The sequence below is a fragment of the Carcharodon carcharias genome, chromosome 5 (assembly GCF_017639515.1).
Source record: "Carcharodon carcharias isolate sCarCar2 chromosome 5, sCarCar2.pri, whole genome shotgun sequence".
Taxonomy (NCBI): domain Eukaryota; kingdom Metazoa; phylum Chordata; class Chondrichthyes; order Lamniformes; family Lamnidae; genus Carcharodon; species Carcharodon carcharias.
In genome coordinates, this window is record NC_054471.1 from 88,084,147 (window position 1) to 88,104,758 (window position 20,612).

The 20,612-nt window shown below is 46.1% G+C and overlaps 1 protein-coding gene across 1 annotated transcript in view; it reads right to left on the minus strand.

The window, feature by feature from the left end:
• Positions 1 to 20,612, minus strand: part of rims1b (regulating synaptic membrane exocytosis 1b) — a 688,681-nt gene that overhangs the window by 24,071 nt on the left and 643,998 nt on the right. Inside the window, exon 13 of the mRNA XM_041187360.1 lies at positions 19,214 to 19,344. Coding sequence (XP_041043294.1) covers positions 19,214 to 19,344 — 131 coding nt within the window. The remainder of the gene's footprint in view (positions 1 to 19,213; positions 19,345 to 20,612) is intronic.

A 20,612-nucleotide genomic window follows, 5' to 3' on the forward strand; every position in this document is an offset into this window, starting at 1 on the left:
GGTTGTCCCAGGTAAACATGTTGCAGAGGAGATATCCCTATCACAAATCTCTGGCTTAGACTCATGCTGAAGGAGGATCAGGAGTTATACTGTAAATTAAAAAGCAGGGCCTCAAGGATAATAATCTCTGGATTATTTCCCTAGCCACATGCAAATTGACATAGAAACCAGCATAGTAGGGATTATTGAGATGTGGCTGCGAAGAAATCAGAACTGGAAATTAAACACTGCAGGATATAACATATTTAGAAAAGGTAGAAAGGGAAAACAGGGAGGTGGAGTGGTTGCACTTGTTAGGGAAAACATTATTAGAGTTCCAAGGCAAAAATAGAGTCTTGATGATAGGGGTAAAAGATATTAAAGGATCAATCACATGAATTGGTGTCATCTACAGACCACCGAATAGTAGAAGGGAGATGGAGGAAGAAATATACAGACAAATTATGGAATTGAGTTAAAAACAGAATGATAATCATGGAAGATTTCAATTACCCTGATATTAATTGGACAGAAGAGGTAGGTAAGGGAGTTCTTACAAAGTGTACAGGATTCATTTCTAATATAAGATGTAAAAGTTCAACAAGGGAAGATTCACGAGAGGATCTAGTAATTGGGAATGAAACAGAGCAGATGAGAGAAGTAAAAGTAGGGGAACATCTAGGCATCAGTGATCATAATATTATACACTTCAAAATAGTAAAATATTTTACAAGTGCAAAGGTAAAAATGAAGGACACTGGTGGGAATAGGTTCATTAAAGGATAGACAGGATAAAACCACAAGTAACGATAGAGAGATGACAGAAATATGAAATAATTGTTTTGCTTGGTAGAGAATGTAGACCTGAAATTGAATGATTGATGAACAATTATGTAAATGTATTTAAATAAAAAAGGGATATACTGAGGAAATTAAATAACAAACAAAATAAAATCCCAGGTCCAGATCAACTGCATCCATATATTTTTTAAAAATCCAGGCAACAGATATCAGATTTATTGCTACACCTATTTAATAATTCATTAGAAAAAGGTGTAGTGGCAAAGGACTGGGAATTCCTATATTTAGGAACGGGGACAAAACATATTAAGGGAACTATGGACCATTCAGTTTAGCATCAGTGGTCAGAAAAACAATGGAATCCTTCAAGGAGTGACTTGAAGAACACCTAGAAATGAGAAATATAATACTGATAGGCAGCATGGATTTCAAAAGGAAAAATCTTGCTTGACCCACCTTTAAGTTTAACACAGTTGTTTACAACCCAAATTTCTCATTCAAACTGAATGCTAAATTCAACCATGTTATGGTCACTGTTTCCTAGGGGTGTCTTTTACTCTGAGATCATTTATTAAACCTGCCTCATTACACATTACCAGCTCCAAAATAGCCTAATTCCTGGTTGGATCCACAACATTTGTTCTAGGAAACTGTCCCAAATACACTCTGTGAATTCTTGTTCATGGATATCTCTGTCAGTTTGATGTTCCTAATCTACATGATGATTAAAGTCACCCATGATTAATGTCCTGCCTTTTTTACATGCCCTCATTATCTCTTGATTTATTGTCTGTCCTACAGTATAACTATTGTTAGGGGGCCTATAGACTACTCCCACCAGTGTCTTCTTCCCCTTGTTATTTCTTACTTCCACCCATGTGGATTCTGCATCTTCCGATCCAAGATCATTTCTTGCTATTGTACTTATTCCATCTTGTACTAACAAAGCTGCCCCACCATTCTTCCCTTCCTGCCTGTCCTTTTGAAAAGTCTCATACCTCTGAATATTCAATTCCCAGCTTTGATCTCGTTGTAACCATGTCTCCCTAATGGCTATAAGACCATACCAATTAACCTCTATATGTGCTGTTAAATCATTTATTTTGTTCTGAATACGATGTGCTTTTAAGTGAAGATCCATTAATATGGCCTTTTTACCACATTTTTTCCCTTTGACACGATTTGCTGCTTTTTTTTATGTTTGTACACTCTGTTCCTACCTGTCACACTCTGGGTATCATTACCTAAATAGCTGCCCTGCAATGCTGCCATATCCTTTTGCTTTGTAAGCATACATATCGCCGCTCCAGAACCTTCTCCACCCCCGCGCCCCCCCAGCCCCACCCTCAATTTAGTTTAAAGCCCTAAAGGAAACTAGACTATGAGGGAGAAGGGAATAGAGGGTTATAGTGATAGATTTAGATGAGGAAAGACGGGAGGAGGCCAGAGTGGATCAAAGACTGTTAATGTAGAAATTGTGCTGCAATAGAATACATGCTTTAAGTTGGCAATTAAACATATCTGTTCCCAATTGGGGATCGATTAGGGAATCATCGAAAGAGTAGAAAACCAGTTCATTCTGTGTGTCTGGGAGGAACTGGGAGAGTTTGTGACTTTACTTTGCTGTTTTGGAAATAAACCAGTTTTAAGGTTCAGGTGAGCTTCAGACTCATTCCTCCTCAGCCCACAATTATTGGACTTAACATAAACACCGGTATGGACTGTTTCTGCACCGTATATCCTACATAATCCTTTGTGAAGCAAGATTACCTAGTATTGTGTACTCCTTAGATGCCAATGAAATTTGCAAATTTGATCCCAATCCCACAAGAGGCCAGATTTACAGGAGCATAAATATCTTGGACGAGATGGGTCAGCGAGCTCAGGGGTAATACCATTCCCTATGGGACTTAGGGTGGAATTTTGCAGCACCTTCTGCTGGTGGGATTTTATGGTGCCACCGAAGTTAATGGACATTTGAACGTGTTGCTGCATTTTACGGTCTCGCCCCCTCTGGGACAGGGCTGTAAAAAATCCACCCTTGATTTAAGTTAAGTCATGGGCAGCAGAGTATTAGATAGCATCAAGTTTACAAAGGGTTGAATATGGGAGACCAGCTAAGAATGCATAGCAATTGCCAAGCCTACAATGAAAACAGGAATAAGACAAGGGAGAAGTTAGGCAGTGTTACAGAAGTGGAAATTGGAGATTTTAGTGATAGCACGAGTATGAGGTCAGAAGATCTTTGATGACAAGGTTGTGAACAGACTGGTTTAATCTCAGACTATTGCCAAGGAGAGAGACGGACTTGGATATTAGGGAACAGAGTTTGGAATGTGGCCGCATACAATGGCTTCAGTCTTCCCAATATTTAACTGGAGGGCAATTTTGCGCCAGTATAATAGACAAGGGGCTATTTCCAAAACTGGTGTGAACAAGCCAACCCATCATTTATTTCATGCAAATTCATACAAATGAGAGAAGTAACAGAAAGGTGCCCACCAGTTGCAGCCTTTTCATGCTACGGGTCTAAAGCCTGATCAATTCCACATCCTACAAACACGTAGATCCAGGTTTTAAAAACATCTTCCGTTATTACCCTTATTGCTGATCCTAATCAAACAAAAAAAATGTATACTGAGCGAACTCTGATATTTCAGGACAACATTCCAATGAAGGATCCTGTAGTCAGTGCAGGGAACCTCAGAGGGAGTAGCAGAGAGAATCCACACCCTCGGTTTCCTGCGCGATCTGTCGATTTCTGTAAGTAAAGCATTTCAATGTCCAAAAGATTCTTTGAGAAGCCACTGAGTAAGGGGGGCAGGTGGGTGAAAGGATAGGGTGAAAGGGTGGAAGCTGGGCATGGGCATGGTGACACGTGGGTAGGGTGGAAACTTGGGTCAGTGGGGGTTGGGAGCAGTTGTCTGGTCAGGGCCTACTCAGATTTGGTCCAGAGGGGTAATGTCGCGGGGGTGGGTGTCGGGGGTGGCGGTATTGGGGGGGGGGGGAGGTGGAGTCGGGGGGGGGGCGGAGTCGGGGGTGGTGGGGGGGTGTCTGGGTGGGTGGTGTCGAATGGGGTTGTGGTGTCAGTGGGGGGAGGGGTGTCGGGGGGGGCGGTGGTGTTGGGGGGTGGTGGTGTTGGGGGGGGTGGCATTGGGGGGGCAGTGGTGTTGGGGCGGCAGTGGTTTTGGGGGGGTGGTGTTGGGGGGCAGTGGTGTCGGAGGGGTAGTGTTAGGGGGGTGGTGTTGGGTGGGTGGTGTTGTCACGTGGGTGTCAGCGTGGGGGTGTCGAGGCGGTAGTGGTGTTGGTGTGCGGGGGTGTTGTTGGGTGGGGGGGGTGTCGGGGGGGCTGGTGTCGAGGTTGGGGGTTGTCGGGGGGGCTGGTGTCGGGGTGGGGGGCTGTCAGGGCTGTTGTGGTGTCCGTGTGTGGCGGGGGGAGGGGGGGGGGGTGCAGCGTCAGGGAGATTGGGAGTGTCTGGTAGTGGAGTTGGGTCGGATATAGCCAGGTGAAGGAATGGATAGTCAAATGATGGGGGCCAGTGAGATCCAGATGCTGGGTAGTTGGGTGGAGGGGGTCATTTTGTGAATGAGGGGAGGGTGGGTGTCAGTTGGATTGTTCCCAAGAAGTAGGCTAGGTTCTGTTCTGTCGAACAATTCCTGGATAACTATCCAGATAGTTAAATCAGAACTGTCTGAAGTCACCATCCAACCGCTGGACTGAAGGATCTCCCCATCTTACAGTTAAAACAAAGGATCCTCCTGATCCCACAGCTGGACTAAAGAATCCTCACAGCCCAACAACTGGACTGAAGAATCCTCCACATCACACAACTGGACGAAATGATACTCCCCATCCCAAAGTTGGGCTAAAAGACATTCCCCATTCAACCGCTGGGCTGAAAGATCCTCCTCATCACACAGCTGGACTAAAGGATCCTTCCATATCCCACAGCTGGACTAAAAGACCACCCCCATCCCAGAGATAGACAAATGGATCCTCCCCACACTACAGCTGGACAAAAGGATCCTCCTCATCTCACAGCTGGACTAAAGGGTCGTCATTATCCCACAGCTGGACTAAAGGGTCCTCCCCACCGCATAGCTGGATTAAGGATCCTCCCCACCTCACAGTGGGACAAAAGGATCCTCTTCATTCCACAGATGGACTAAAGGATCCTCTCAATCCAACTAGTGGATTAAGGATCCACCCCACCCCACAGCTCGACTAAAGGATCCACCTCTTCCCACAGATGGACTAAGGAATCCTCCCCATCCCACAGATGGACTAAGGAATCCTCCCCATCCCACAGCTGGACTAAAGGATCCTCACCATCCCACAGCTGGACTAAAGGATCTTCCTCATCCTACAGATGGACGAAAGGATCCTCCCCTCCCACTGCTCGAGGAAAGGATCCACACCATTCAACAGCTGGACTAAACGGTCCTTCCCATCCAATAGCTGGATGAAATGATCCTCCTCATCCCACAGATGGAATAAAGGATACTCCCCATTCTGCAGCTGGACGAAAGGATTCTCCTCATCCCACAAATGGACTAAATGATCATCTGAATACAGCCGCTGGACAAAATGATCCTCCCCATCCAACAGCTGGAATAAATAATCCTCCCCATTCAACAGCTGGAATAAAGGATCCTCCCCATTCAACAGCTGGAATAAAGGATCCTCCCCATCCCACAGCTGGAATAAAGGATTCTCTCCATCCCACAGCTGGAATAAAGGATCCTCCTCATCTCACAGATGGATGAAAGGATCCTGCCCTCCCACAGCTCGAGGAAAGGATCCCCACCATTCAACAGCTGGAATAAAGGATCCTCCCCACCCCACAGCTGGATAAAGGGTCCTTCCCATCCCACAGCTGAATGAAATGATCCTCACCATCCCACAGCTGGACTAAAGGATCCTCCTCATCCAACAGCTGGATAAAAGGATCCCCCCATCAAACTGCTGGACAAAAGGATCCTCCTCATCCCTCAGCTGGACTAAATAATCCTCCCCATCCAACAGCTGGACAAAACTATCCTCCTCATCCAACATCCGGATTAAAGGATCCTCCTCATCCCAAGGATGGAGTGAAGGAACCTCCCCACCCCACAGCTGGACTAAAGGATCCTCCCCACCACATAGCTGGACTAAAGGATCCTCTTCATCCCACAGCTGGACTAAATGATCTTCTCAATCCAACCACTGGACTAAAGGATCCTCACTACCCCACACCTGGACTGAATGGTCCTCCTCAACCCACAGATCAACTAAAGAATCCTCTCAATCAACAGCTGGACTAAATGATCCACCTCATCACACAGATGGACTAAAAGATCCTCTTCATCTCACAGCTGGGCGAAAGGATCCTCCCCACCCCATAGCTAGACAAAAGGATCCTCCTCATTCCACAGCTGGACTAAAGGATCCTCTCAATCCAACTGCTGGATGAAAGGATCCTCCCCACCCCACAGCTGGATTAAGGATCCTCCCCAACTCACAGTAGGACAAAAGGATCCTCTTCATCCCACAGATGGACTAAAGTATCCTCTCAATCTAACTAGTGGATTAAGAATCCATCCCACCCAACAGCTCGATTTAAGGATCCACCTCATCCCACAGGTGGACTAAGGAATCCTCCCCATCCCACAGACGGACTAAGGAATCTTCCCCATCCCACAGCTGGACTAAAGGATCCTCCTCATCCCACAGCTGGACAAAAGGATCCTCCTAATCCCACAGCTGGAGCAAAGGAACCCCCCAGGCCACAGCTGGACTATAGGATCCTCCCCACCGCATAGCTGGATTAAGGATCCTCCCCACCTCACAGTGGGACAAAAGGATCCTCTTCATTCCACAGATGGACTAAAGGATCCTCTCAATCCAACTAGTGGATTAAGGATCCACCCCACCCCACAGCTCGACTAAAGGACCCACCTCATCCCACATATGGACTAAGGAATCCTCCCCATCCCACAGATGGACTAAGTAATCCTCCCCATCCCACAGCTGGACTAAAGGATCCTCCCCATCCCATAGCTGGACTAAAGGATCCTCCTCATCCCACAGATGGACGAAAGGATCCTCCCCTCCCACAGCTCGAGGAAAGGATCCCCACCATTCAACAACTGGACTAAAGGATCCTCCCAATGCCACAGCTGGACTAAAAGGTCCTTCCCATACCATAGCTGGATGAAATGATCCTCCTCATCCCACAGATGGACTAAATGATCATCTGAATACAGCCGCTGGACAAAATGATCCTCCCCATCCAACAGCTGGAATGAAGGATCCTCCCCATTCAACAGCTGGAATAAAGGATCCTCCCCATTCAACAGCTGGAATAAAGGATCCTCCCCATCCCACAGCTGGAATAAAGGATTCTCCCCATCCCACAGCTGGAATAAAGGATCCTCCTCATCCCACAGATGGATGAAAGGATCCTGCCCTCCCACAGCTAGAGGAAAGGATCCCCACCATTCAACAGCTGGAATAAAGGATCCTCCCCACCCCACAGCTGGATAAAGGGTCCTTCCCATCCCACAGCTGGATGAAATGATCCTCACCATCCCACAGCTGGGCTAAAGGATCCTCCTCATCCAACAGCTGGATAAAAGAATCCATCCATCAAACTACTGGACAAAAGGATCCTCCTCATCCCTCAGCTGGCCTAAAGGATCATCTGAATCCAGCTGCTAGACTAAAGGATCCTCCTCATCCCATAGATGGACTAAATAATCCTCCCCATCCAACAGCTGGACAAAACTATCCTCCTCATCCAACATCCGGATTAAATGATCCTCCTCATCCCAAGGATGGACTGAACCTCCCCACCCCACAACTGGATTAAAGGATCCTCCCCATCACATAGTTGGACTAAAGGAAACTCCTCATCCCACAGCTGGACTAAATGATCTTCTCAATCCAACCACTGGACTAAAGGATCCTCACTACCCCACACCTGGACTGAATGGTCCTCCTCAATCCACAGATCAACTAAAGAATCCTCTCAATCAACAGCTGGACTAAATGATCCACCTCATCACACAGATGGACTAAAAGATCCTCTTCATCTCACAGCTGGGTGAAAGGATCCTCCCCACCCCATAGCTGGACTAAAGGATCCTCCTCATTCCACAGCTGGACTAAAGGATCCTCTCAATCCAACTGCTGGACGAAAGGATCCTCCCCACCCCACAGCTGGATTAAGGATCCTCCCCACCTCACAGTAGGACAAAAGGATCCTCTTCATCCCACAGATGGACTAAAGTATCCTCTCAGTCCAACTAGTGGATTAAGGATCCACCCCACCCAACAGCTCGATTTAAGGATCCACCTCATCTCACAGGTGGGCTGAGGAATCCTCCCCATCCCATAGATGGACTAAGGAATCTTCCCCATCCTACAGCTGTACTAAAGGATCCTCCTCATCCCACAGCTGGACTAAAGGATCCTCCTCATCCCACAGCTGGAAAAGAGGATCCTCCCCATTATGCAGCTGGATGATAGGATCCTCCCCATCCCACAACGGGACTAAATGTTCATCTGAATACAGCCGCTGGACAAAATGATCCTCCCCATCCAACAGCTGGAATAAAGGATCCTCCCCATTCAACAGCTGGAATAAAGGATCCTCCCCATCCCACAGCTGGAATAAAGGATCCTCTCCATCCCACAGCTGGAATAAAGGATTCTCCCCATTCAACAGCTGGAATAAAGGATCCTCCCCATCCCACAGCTGGAATAAAGGATCCTCTCCATCCCACAGCTGGAATAAAGGATTCTCCCCATCCCATGGTTGGACTAAAGGATCCTCCTCATCCCACAGATGGATGAAAGGATCCTCCCCTCCCACAGCTAGAGGAAAGGATCCCCACCATTCAACAGCTGGAATAAAGGATCCTCCCCATCCCACAGCTGGATAAAGGGTCCTTCTCATCCCACAGCTGGACAAAAGGATCCTCCTCATCCCACAGATGGACGAAAGGATCCTCCCTATCCAACAGCTGGAATAAAAGGCCCTCCCCATCCCACGAGTGTACTAAAGGATGCTCTCGATCCAACAGCTGTAATGAAAGGATCCTCCCCAGCCCACAGCTGGATGAAAAGATCCTCACCATCCCACTGCTGGACTAAAGGATCATCCTTATCCCTCAGCTGGACTAAAGGATTATCTAAATCCAGCTGCGGGACTAAAGGATCCTCCTCATCCCACAAATGGACTAAATAATCCTCCCCATCCAACAGCTGGACAAAACTATCCTCCTCATCCAACATCTGGACTAAAGGATCCTCCTTATCCCACAGCTGGACTAACTGATCTTCTCAATCCAACCGCTGGACTAAAGGATCCTCGCTACCCCACTGCTGGACTGAATGGTCCTCCTCACCCCACAGATCAACTAAAGAATCCTCTCAATCAACAGCTGGACTAAATGATCCACCTCATCACACAGCTGGACTAAAAGATCCTCTTCATCTCACAGCTGGCCGAAAGGATACTCCCCACCCCACAGCTGGACTAAAGGATCCTCTCAATCCAACTGCTGGACGAGAGGATCCTCCCCACCCCGCAGCTGGACTAAAGGATCATCCCCACCCCACAGCTGGACTAAAGGATCCTCCTCATCCCACTGATGGACAAATGATCTTCCTCATCCCACAGATGGACTATAGGATCCTCCCCACCCCACAGCTGGACTAAAGGATCCTCCTCATCCCACAGCTGGACTGAAGTATCCTCTCAATCCAACTGCTGAACGAAAGGATCCTCCCCACCCCACTGCTGGACTAAAGGTCATCCTAATCCCATAGCTGGGCTAAAAGGTCCTCCTCATCCCACAGCTGGATGAAAGGATCTTCCCCATCCAACAGTTGGAATAAAGGATCCTTCCAGTCCAACAGCTGGACCAAAGGAACCTCTCAATACAACAGCTGGGTTAAAGGATCCTCTCAACCCAACATCTGGACAAAACTATCCTCCTCATCCAACATCTGGATTAAAGGATCCTCCCCACCCCAAAGCTGGACTAAGGGATCCTTCTCATCCCACAGCAGGACAAAAGAAATCCTCCCCATCCCTCGGCTGGACTGGAAGATCCTATTAGTCTTACAAATGGACAAAGCATGCTCTCCTTCCCACAGTTGGATGAAAGGATCCTCCCCATCCAACAGCTGGGTGAAAGGACCCTCCACTTCCAACAGCTAGACTAAAGGATCCTCTGAATCCAACAGCTGAACAAAAGGATCCTCCCCATCCCAAGGCTGGACCAAGGGATCCTTCCCATCCCACAGCTGGATGAAAGAAATATTCCACATCCCTCAGCTGGACTGAAAGATCCTCCTAATCCCACAATTGGGCAAAAGGTCCTCCCCATCCCACAGCTGGACGAAATGATCCTCCCCATCCCACAAGTGCATTAAAGGATCCTCCCCATCCAAAAGCTGGACTAAAGGAACTTTCAATCCATCAGCCGGAGGAAAGAATCCTCCCCATCCCACAACTGGATTAAATGATCCTTCCAATCCAACAGCTGGACAAATCTATCCTCCTCATCCAACATATGGAATAAAGGATCCTCCCCATCCCAAGGCTGGACTAAGGGATCCTCCTCGTCCCACAGCTGGACTTAAGAAATCCTCCCCATGCCTCAGCTGGACTGAAGGATCCTGCCAATCTCACAGATGGACAAAGGATCCTCCACTTCCCACAGCTGAATGAAAGGATCCTCCCCATCCAACAGTTGGACTGAAGGATCCTCCCCATCCAACAGCTGGACTAAAGGATCCTCCCCATCCCAAGGCTGGACCAAGGGATCCTTCCCATCCCACAGCTGGACGAAAGAAATCTTCCACATCCCTCAGCTGGACTGAAAGATCCTCCTAATCCTACAATTGGGCAAAAGATCCTCTCCATCCCAAAGCTGGACTAAAGCTTCCTCCCCATCTCAGAGCTGGACTAAAGGGTCCTCATCCTCCCACAGACAGATTAAAGGATCATTGTCATCCCACAGTTGGAGGGAAGGATCCCCACCATTCAACATCTGGACTAAAGGATCCACCCAATGCCACAGCTGGACTAAAAGGTCCTTCCTATCCCATAGTTGGACTAAACGGTCCTCCCCATTCCACAGCTGGACAAAATGATCGTCCCCATCCAACATCTGGTATAAAGGATCCTCCCCATCCAACATCTGGATGAAAGGATCCTCCCCATCCCACAAGTGCACTAAAGGATCCTCTCAATCTAAAAGATGGATTTAAGAATCCTCCCCATCCCACAACTGGACTAAAAGATCCTCACCATCCCACAGCTGGACTAAAGGATCCTCCCCATCCAGCAGCTGGAATAAGGAATACTCCTCATTCCACAGCTGGACGAAATGATCCTCACCATCCCACAGCTGGACTAAAGTTTCATCCCCATCAAACAGCTGGACTGAAAGATCCTCCTCATCCCACAGATGGACAAAGGATCCGCCCCTTCCCACAACTGGACTAAAGGTTGTTTCCCATCCCACAGCTGGACCAAAGGATCCTCCTGATCCCACAGACGGACTAAAGGATCCTCCCCATCCCACAGTTGGATGAAAGGATCCTCCTGATCCCACAGCTGGACTACAGGATCATCCCCATTCCACAGCTGGATGAAAGGATCCTCCACTTCTGACAGCTAAACTAAAGGATCCTCTGAATCCAACAGCTGAAGAAAATGATCCTCCCCATCCCACATCTTGACAAAATGATCCTCCCCATCCAACAACTGGAGTAAAGGATCCTCCCCATCCCAAAGCCGGACCAAAGGATCCTACCCGTCCCACAAGTGCATTAAAGGATCCTCCCCATCTCACAGCTGGACTAAAGGATCCTCCCCAACCTAAGGCTGGACTAAAGGTTTCTACCCCATCAAATAACTGAATTAAAGGAACCGCTCAATCCAACAGCTGGACTAAAGGATCCTCCCCATCCCACAGTGGGACTAAAGGAACTTCCTCATCCAACAGCTGGACAAATCTATCTTCTTCATCCAACATCGGGATTAAAGGATCGTCCCCATCTCACAGCTGCACTAAAGGATCCTCCCCATCCCACAGTTGGAGGAAGGGATCTCCACCATTCAACAACTGGACTAAAGGATCCTCCAATGCCACAGCTGGACTAAAGAGTCCATTCCATCCCTCAGCTGGACTAAGGGTCCTCCCCAACCCTCAGCTGTATGTAAGGATCCTCCTCATCCCACAGTTGGACTAAAGGATCCTCCCCATTCCACAGATGGATGCAAGGAATCTCCCCATACGACAGCTGGACTAAAGGATCCTGTGAATCCAGCAGCTGGAATGAATGATCCTCCCCATCCAACAGCAGGAATACAGGATCCTAGCCAACCAAGAGCTGAAATAAATGATCCCCCACATCCCACAGCCAGACAAAAGGATCCTCCCCATCCCACAGCTGGACTAAAGGATCCTCCCATCCCACAGATGTACTAAAGGATCCTCCCAAACCACAGATGGAGTAAAGGATCCTCCCCATCCCACAGCTGGACTAAAGCATCCTCCCCATCCCACAGCTGGAAAAAAGGATCCTCCTCATCCTACAGCTGGATGAAAGGATCCTCCCCATCTGACAGCTAGACTAAAGGATCCTCTGAATCCAACAGCTGGACAAAAGGATCCTCCCCATCCCACATCTGGACAAAATTATCTTCCCCACCCAACATCTGGAACAAAGGATCCTCCCAATCCAACAGCAGGACTAAAGGATCCTCCCCATCCAACAGCTGGAATAAAGGATCCTCCCCATCCCACAGCTGGACTAAAGGATCCTCACCATCCCACAACTGGATGAAAGGATCCTCCCCATCCCACAGCTGTACTAAAGGATCCTTTCAATCCATCAGTCAGAGAAAATGATCCTCCCCATCCAACAGCGGAACTAAAAGATCCTACCCATCTCACTGCTGGACTAAAAAATCCTCCCCATCCCACAGCTGGACGAAAATATCCTCACATCCAATAGCTGGACTAAAGGACCTGCCTCATCCAACAGCTGGACTGAAGGGTCCTCCCGTTCCCACAGCTGGACTGAAGGATCCTCCTCATCCCACAACTGGACTAAAGGATTCCTCCATCCAACGGCTGGACTAAAGGATCCTCCCCATCCTACATTTGAACTAAAGGATCCGCCTCAGCCTACAGCTGGATGAAAGGATCCTCCTCATCCCACAGCTGGACTAAAGAATCCTCCTCATCCCGCAGCTAGACTAACGGACTTCCCCCATCCCACAGCTGGACTAAAGGATCCTCCCCATCCTACATTTGGACGAAAGGATCCTCCTCATCCCACAGCTGAACGGAAGGATCCTCCCAGTTCCACAGCTGTGTGAAAGTATTCTCCTCACTCCACAACTTGACTAAAGGATCCTCCCCTTCCCACAGATGGACTAAAGTAACCTCTCCATGCAACATCTGGACTAAAGGATCCTTTCAATCCAACAACTGGATGAAGGGACCCTCCCCATGCCACAGTTAGACTACAAGGTCCTCCTCATCCCACAGTTGGATGAAAGGATCTTCCTCATCCCACAGCTGAATGGAAGGATCCTCCCAATCCCACAACTGGACTAAAGGATCCTCTCCATGCAACATCTGGACTAAAGGATCCTTTTAATCCAACATCTGGACTAAGGGATCCTCCCCATCCCAAAGCTGAACCTAAGTAATGTTCTCATGTTCCACATCCATCAGTTTCAGTCAAGCACAGGTGGGAAAACAACCTAGTGTCTTTATTCTGGGTGTTTTGGAGTGATCACATACCAAGTATGAGGAAATGTATTTTTGATGAATTATTCAATGAAGTGAATATTACTGGCCATGTGTCAGAGAACATTTATGGGATGAGGATGTTGCTGGAAAAGCCCTCACCTACTCACCTTTCATAATTGCCTGAGAATGTTATGGCAGCAATGGAGTGGCTTGTTGGGTCATTTCTGAGGGCAGTTAAGAGTCAAAAAAATTGCTGTGGGTCTGGAGTCACACACAGGACATATCCTTGTTTCCTTTCTTAAAGAACATGAGTGAATAGGTTGGTTTTTATGAAAATCTGATAGGTCACCAATGCTGAAACTTGCTTTTCCCAGATTTATTCAATTAATTTCACCTGCAAAAATAGGTGACAGGATGAGTTGAAGCAGCTGTTAAACTGATACAGTAGTTAAAAAGAGCTTATCGAAGCAAGTTACTCGAGATGAGGGGTCATTCAGGGATAGACTAGAGAAATTGGGATTGTTTTTTGAACAGAGAAGGCTTTGGCAGAGATGTTTCAAATCATGCAGGGTTTTGACAGAGTAAATAAAGAAAAGCAACTTTCAATGGCTGAAGGGTCAATAACCAGAACACGCAGATTTAAGGTGATTGGCAAAAGAACCAGAAATGACATCAGAAGAAATATTTTGACATGAGTGGTTTGGATTTGGAATCCACCACCGGATTGGGCGGTGGACACAATCAATTGCAGTTTTCAGAATGGAATTGGATAAACACTTGAAAGATGAAATTTTTTGGGGGGATATGGGGAAAGAACCAGAGGGAGTAGAACTAATCAGATTGCAGATGTAGACGCTGGTGATCTAATGTGAGACCATAACATCCAATTCTTGGTGACTGGTGCCGCTCTCAGTCCTTTTCAGTCTCATCGGATGCAAGTTCAGGGCAAACAGGCAGATAGGGAATGAGTGACCTCTGGGCAATCCAAGAGAAACAGGCAGGTAATGCAGGAGTTTCCAGAGATCCTGATCACTAACCGGTTTTCCATTCTGGATATTGGTGAGGGTGATGGATCTTTGGAGGAGTGCAGCAAGAGCCAAGCACAAGGCACCATGGATGGCCCAGCTGTACAGGAGGGGAGGAAGAAGAGCGGAAGGGCAGTACTGATCAGGGATTCCTTAGTTAGGGGAGCAGACAAGTGTTTCTGTGGCCGTCAATGTGACTCTAGATTGGTTTGTTGCCTCCCTGATGCTAGGGTCAAGGATGTCACATAATGGCTGCAGGACATTCTTGTGGGGGAGGGCGAATAGCTAGAGGTTGTGGTCCACATTGGTGTTAATGATATAGGTAGGAAGGGGGATGTGGTCCTGCAATCGGAACTTAGGGAGAGAGGTAGAATATTAGCAAGCAGGACTTCAAAAATAGTAATCTCTGGATTACTCCCAGTGCCACGTGCCAGTGACTACAGGAATAGGAAGATAAGACAGATGAATGTGTGGCTGAAAAGATGGTGCAGGAGGGAGGGCTTTAGATTCCTGGGACACTGGAACTGGCTCTGGGGGAGGTGGCACCTGTAAGAGCCGGATGGGTTGCATCTGAACAGAGCCAGGACTGAGTTCCTTGCTAGTGTTGTTGGGGGTGGCTTAAACTAACTCAGCAAGGGTATGGGAACCAGGAGAGAATATTAGAAAGTAATATTGCATGGAATGTTGGGAGAGGCAGATAGCACTAAAATAAAGAATAGTAAGTTTATAGATGGAGTCGGAGTAAGGGAGTAAGTGATGAAGTCTAAATCAGGGTTATACTGCATGTATGTGAATGCATGGAGTATAGTTAATAAAATTGGGGAGTTACAGACACAGATTGCCTTGTGGGATTATGATGTTGTGCTGATAACGGAGACCAGGCTTAAGGAAGGGCAGATCTGGATGTTAAATATTCCTGGTTACAAAGTGTTCAGAAAAGATAGGAAAAGGAAAAATGGAGGAGGGGTGGCATTTTTGGTTAAGGAGAGTATTGCAGTACTGGAGAAAGAGGATGTGTAAGAGGATTCAAGGACAGAATTGATTTGGCTGGAGCTAAGGAATAAGAAGGGTGCAATTACATAGCTTGGTGTAATATATAGACCATCAGCTAAGGGGGAGGACACAGAGGAACAAATCTGCAAGGCAATTACAGGGAGATGTAAACATCATAGAGTTGTTATAATGAGAGACTTTAATTACCCATATATATATTGGGATAGTGGTAGTGTAAGGGGGAGTGAGGGACAAGCATTCCTAGGTTGCATTCAGGGAATTTCCTGCAGCAGTATGTGTCCAGTCCAACAAGAAAGGAGGCACTGCTAGACCTCGTTCTTGGGAATGAGGTGGGCCAAGTAGATAAAGTGACAGTGGGAAACATTTAGGGAACAGTGAGCAGTATTTCATAAGGTTTAAGATGACGGTGGAAAATGACATTGGTCAATCCAGAGTAAGAATAATCAACAGGCAGAGAGTGGGGCAAGAACAGAATTAGGCTAGATAGACTGGAGCCAAAGGTTGGTGGGAAAAACAGTAGCTGAACAATGGGCTACCTCAAAGAGGGGATGGCTTGGGCGCAGTCAAGGTATGTTCCCTCAAAAGGGAAAGGTAGTAAAAAACAAATCCAGAGCTCCCTGGATGGCAAAGGAGAGAGAATTTAAGTTAAAGAAGAAAAAGTGTACTTACGACAAGTGTCAGGTAGCAAATACGATTGAGAACCAAACTGAATACAGAAGGATCAGAAGGAATGTGAAAAAGCAAATACAAAAAGCAAAGAGGAATTATGAAAAAAGACTGGCAGCTAACATAAGAAGAAATCCCAAAGTATTCTAAAAGCACATCAATAGTAAAAAGGTGGGCAAAGGAGGAATAGGGCCTATGAGGGACCAGAAAGGGGATTTACACATAGAGGCAAGAGGCATGGTTGAGGTTTTAAATTAACACTTTGCATCTATCTTTACCCACAAGACAGATGTTACCCAGGCAATAGTGACAGAGGAGGAAACTCAGTCACTAGAAGGGTCTAAAATTGATCAGGAGGAGGTATTGGATAAGCTGTTGGTACTTAAAGTTGATAAGGCACCGGGACCGGATGAGATGCATCCAAGAGTATTGAAGGAAGTGAGAATGGAAGTTGCAGAGGCACTAGCAATAATTTTTCAATGGTCCCTGAATTTGGGAGAGGTGCCGGAGGCCTAGAAAATTGCAAACATTACACCCTTGTTCAAAAAAGGTTGTAAAGATCTGCCCTACAATTACAGACCAGTAATTTTGGTAGTGGGAACCTTCTGGAAATAATTATTTTGGATAGAATTAACAGTCACATGGAAAAAATTGGAATGATTCTAAAGAGTCAGCATGGATTTGTTAAAGGAAATCGTGTATAATTAATTTACTGGAGTTTTTGGAAGAGGTATCAGAGATGGTTGATGAGGGCAAGGCCGATGAAGTGGTGTTTATGGGTTCCAAAAGGCATTCAATACTGTGCCACTCAACAGACTTGTGAGGAAAGTTATAGATCATGGAATAAAAGGGGCAGTAGCATCATGGATACAAAATTGGTTGCGGGATGGGAGTCAGAGAGTAATGGTTAATGGATATTTTTCGGGCTGGAGGAAGCTTTGTAGTGGAGTTCCCCAGGGGTCAGTATCGGGACTCTTGCTCTTCCTGATATATATAAATGATCTAGATCTTGGTGTGTGGGGGACAATTTCAAAGTTTGTGGACGACACAAAACTTGGGAGAATTGTAAACTGTGAGGAGGACAATGTAGAACTTCAAAAGAACATTGACACATTAGTGGAGTGGGCAGATGACATTCAATGTGGAGAAGTGTGAGGTGATGCACTTTGGTGCAAAGAATATGGAGAGACAATATAAAATAAAGGATACCATTCTAAAGGGTGTGCAGGAGCAGAGAGACCTGGGTGTGTATGTACATAAGTCATTAAAGGTGGTAGGACAGGTAGAGAGAGCTGTTTCTAAAGCATACAATATTCTAGGCTTCATTAATAGGGCACAGAATACAAAAGCAGGGAGGTTATGATGAACTTATATAAGACATTGGTTGGACCTCAGCTGGAGTATTGTGTACAGTTCTGGGCGCAACACTATAGGAAGGATGTGAATGCATTGGAGAGGGTGCAGAAGAGGTTTACGAGAATGGAACCAAGGATGAGACACTTCAGTTATGAGGAAAGATTGGAGAACTTGAGATTGTTTTCCTTGGAGAGGAGAAGGCTGAGAGGAGATTGCAAAATAATGAGGGGCTTGGACAGAGCAGATAGGGAGAAACTGTTACCGCTCATAAACGGATTGAAAATCAGAGGGCACAGATTTAAAGTGTTTTGCAAAGAAACAAATGTGAGGCAAAAAAGAACTTTTTCACACAGCAAGTAGTTAGGGTTTGGAATGCACTGCCTGGAAGTGTGGTGGAGGCAGGTTCAACTGAGGCATTCAAGAAGGCATTAGATGATTAACTAAATAGAAACATTGTGCAGGGTTACAGGGGAAAGGCAGGAGATTGGCACTAAGTTAAAACACTCAAGAGAGCTGGTGCAGACATGATGGGCTAAATGGCCTCCTTCCACACCGTAACAATTCTTTGATTCTGCGTGTTTATATTTTTCACTTTGCCATCATTAACAATGCTGGTGCTGAGAGGAGTAATACAGTCAAAGTCCTTAAAGATTTAGTCAGGGAGGAATGTTAGCAGCAGTCGATTAATTATCAGCAATCACTTCCTGTCAGTGTGATTAAAGCATGTAAGCTTCATAAACAGAGGAACTGAATATCAGTGCAGGGAAGTCATGCTGAACCTTTATAAAACTCTGGCTAGGCAACAAATGGAGTATTATGTCCAGTTCTGGGTCACAACACTTTAGGAAGTTTACGAGAGTCCTTGAGAGGAAATTTACATGAATGGATCCAGGGATGAGAGATTTTAGCTATAAGGTTAGGTCGCAGAAGCTAGGGTTGTTCACCGTGGAGCAAAGGAGATTGAGGGGAGATTTGATAGAGGTCATGGCAGTTTTAGATAAGACAGACAAAGAAAAGCTGTTCCCATTGGCTGATGGTAGAAGGACGGCGGGGGACACAGATTTATGGTTTTAGACAAGAGATGAAGGGGAAACGTGAGGAAGAACTATTGTAAGCAGCAAGAGGTAATGACCTGGAACTCATTGGCACGAGGGTAGTGGAAGAATCAACATCAATGATTTCAAAAGGAAACTAATGGGCACTTGAGGGAAATGAAGGTACAAGGCTACAAGTAGTGATACTGACTGGATTGTTCCATGGAGAGTTAACATAGACTCAATAGGCCGAATGGCCTACTTTTGTGTGGTAAATGACTATGGTTCCATAAGTAACTGCAGATCTGACATGGTACTGAGTAACTGGTGACATAACAGCAATAAGTGTTACTTGGTGGTCGATTGACAGTCCATGCATATGTCTAATTACCTCATCATTTACAACAAATAATTCCTTGATTTTGCACCAACCATTCTTTGTTTGGAACTAGTTAGAATGCGAACGTGGACTTCTCTGCAATTATTAGGATGTTCATTCCTACTGCCCAGCAAAACAAAGAGATGCAAAATGAAATCAGAGAGAATTGTGAAAAAAGTGGTTTTTGATGTTCACCTTCGATCTGGAAGGAAGTACATTTTTACATAGGGATTCCTGGGCCGAGCATCTCCTCGGGAAGGAAGTTCCGTGGCTTGTAACACATTAACTATCAGCTGGTGGCCGACTTTATCATACCAGAGTTTCACCTGTAAAAACAATGCATTCAATAAGCCCCAGGCATATTGTGGAAATAGCAGTGTTTAAACAACATCACACAGCAAATGAGCAGTTAAACTTCCAGTCAATGTCAGATAGCTTGAGACAAGAGAAGCTGTGTTTTCAATGTGGAAATGGTTGTACAAATATATGTTCTTGCTGAACAGACTTTCATTCTGAGAACATAATTAATAGAAAGTAATTATTAGGAATCATTCAAAAAAAGGTTTTCCCAGAAGAAAAGGAATTGTCTACGGGCATGTCTCTTCATCCACTCGACTAATGTGAATTAATCACAATTCCAAAAATCTCCAGTTATACAGATTTGAAAACGCAAAAATTATTCTATCCGAGGGAAAATACCTGAGCTTCAATTAGGGCAGATCACCAAGTATCAGACCCAGCACTAATGACAGATCACCAAGTATCAGACCCAGCACTCATGACATCACCAAATATCAGACCCAGCACTCATGACAGATCACCAAGTATCAGGCCCAGCGCCCATGACATCACCAAATATCAGATCCAGCGCTCATGACAGGTCACCAAGTATCAGACCCAGCACTCATGACAGATCACCAAATATGGGAGATCATGTCTCACTAACTTGATCGAGTTTTTCGGGGAAGTGACAAAGATGATCAATGATGGAAGGGCAGTGGATGTTATAGTAAGGCCTTTGACAAAGTCCCTCATGGCAGACTGGTACAGAAGGTAAAGTCACACAGGATCAGACGTGAGCTGGCAAGATGGATACAGAATAGGCTTGGTCATAGAAGACAGAGGGTAGCAGTGGAAGGGTGCTTTTCTGAATGCAGAGCTGGGACTAGTGCTGGGACCTTTGCTGTTTGTGGTATACATAAATGATTTGGAGGAAAATGTAACTGGGCTAATTAGTAAGTTTGCAGACGACACTAAGGTTGGAGGAGTTGCAGATAGTGAAGAGGATTGTCAAAGGATACAACGAGATATAGATCGGTTGGAGACTTGGGCGAAGAAATGGCAGATGGAGTTTAATCCAGACAAATGCGAGGTAATGCATTTTGGAAGGTCTAATAGAGGCAGGAATTATACAGTAAATGGCAGAACCCTTAAATGCATCGACGGGCAGAGGGATCTGGGTGTACAGGTCCACAGATCACTGAAAGTGGCAACGCAGGTGGATAAGGTAGTCAGGAAGGCAATTAGCATGCTTGCCTTCACTGGCAGGGGTATTGAGTATAAAAGCTGGGAAGTCATGCTGCAGCTGTATAGA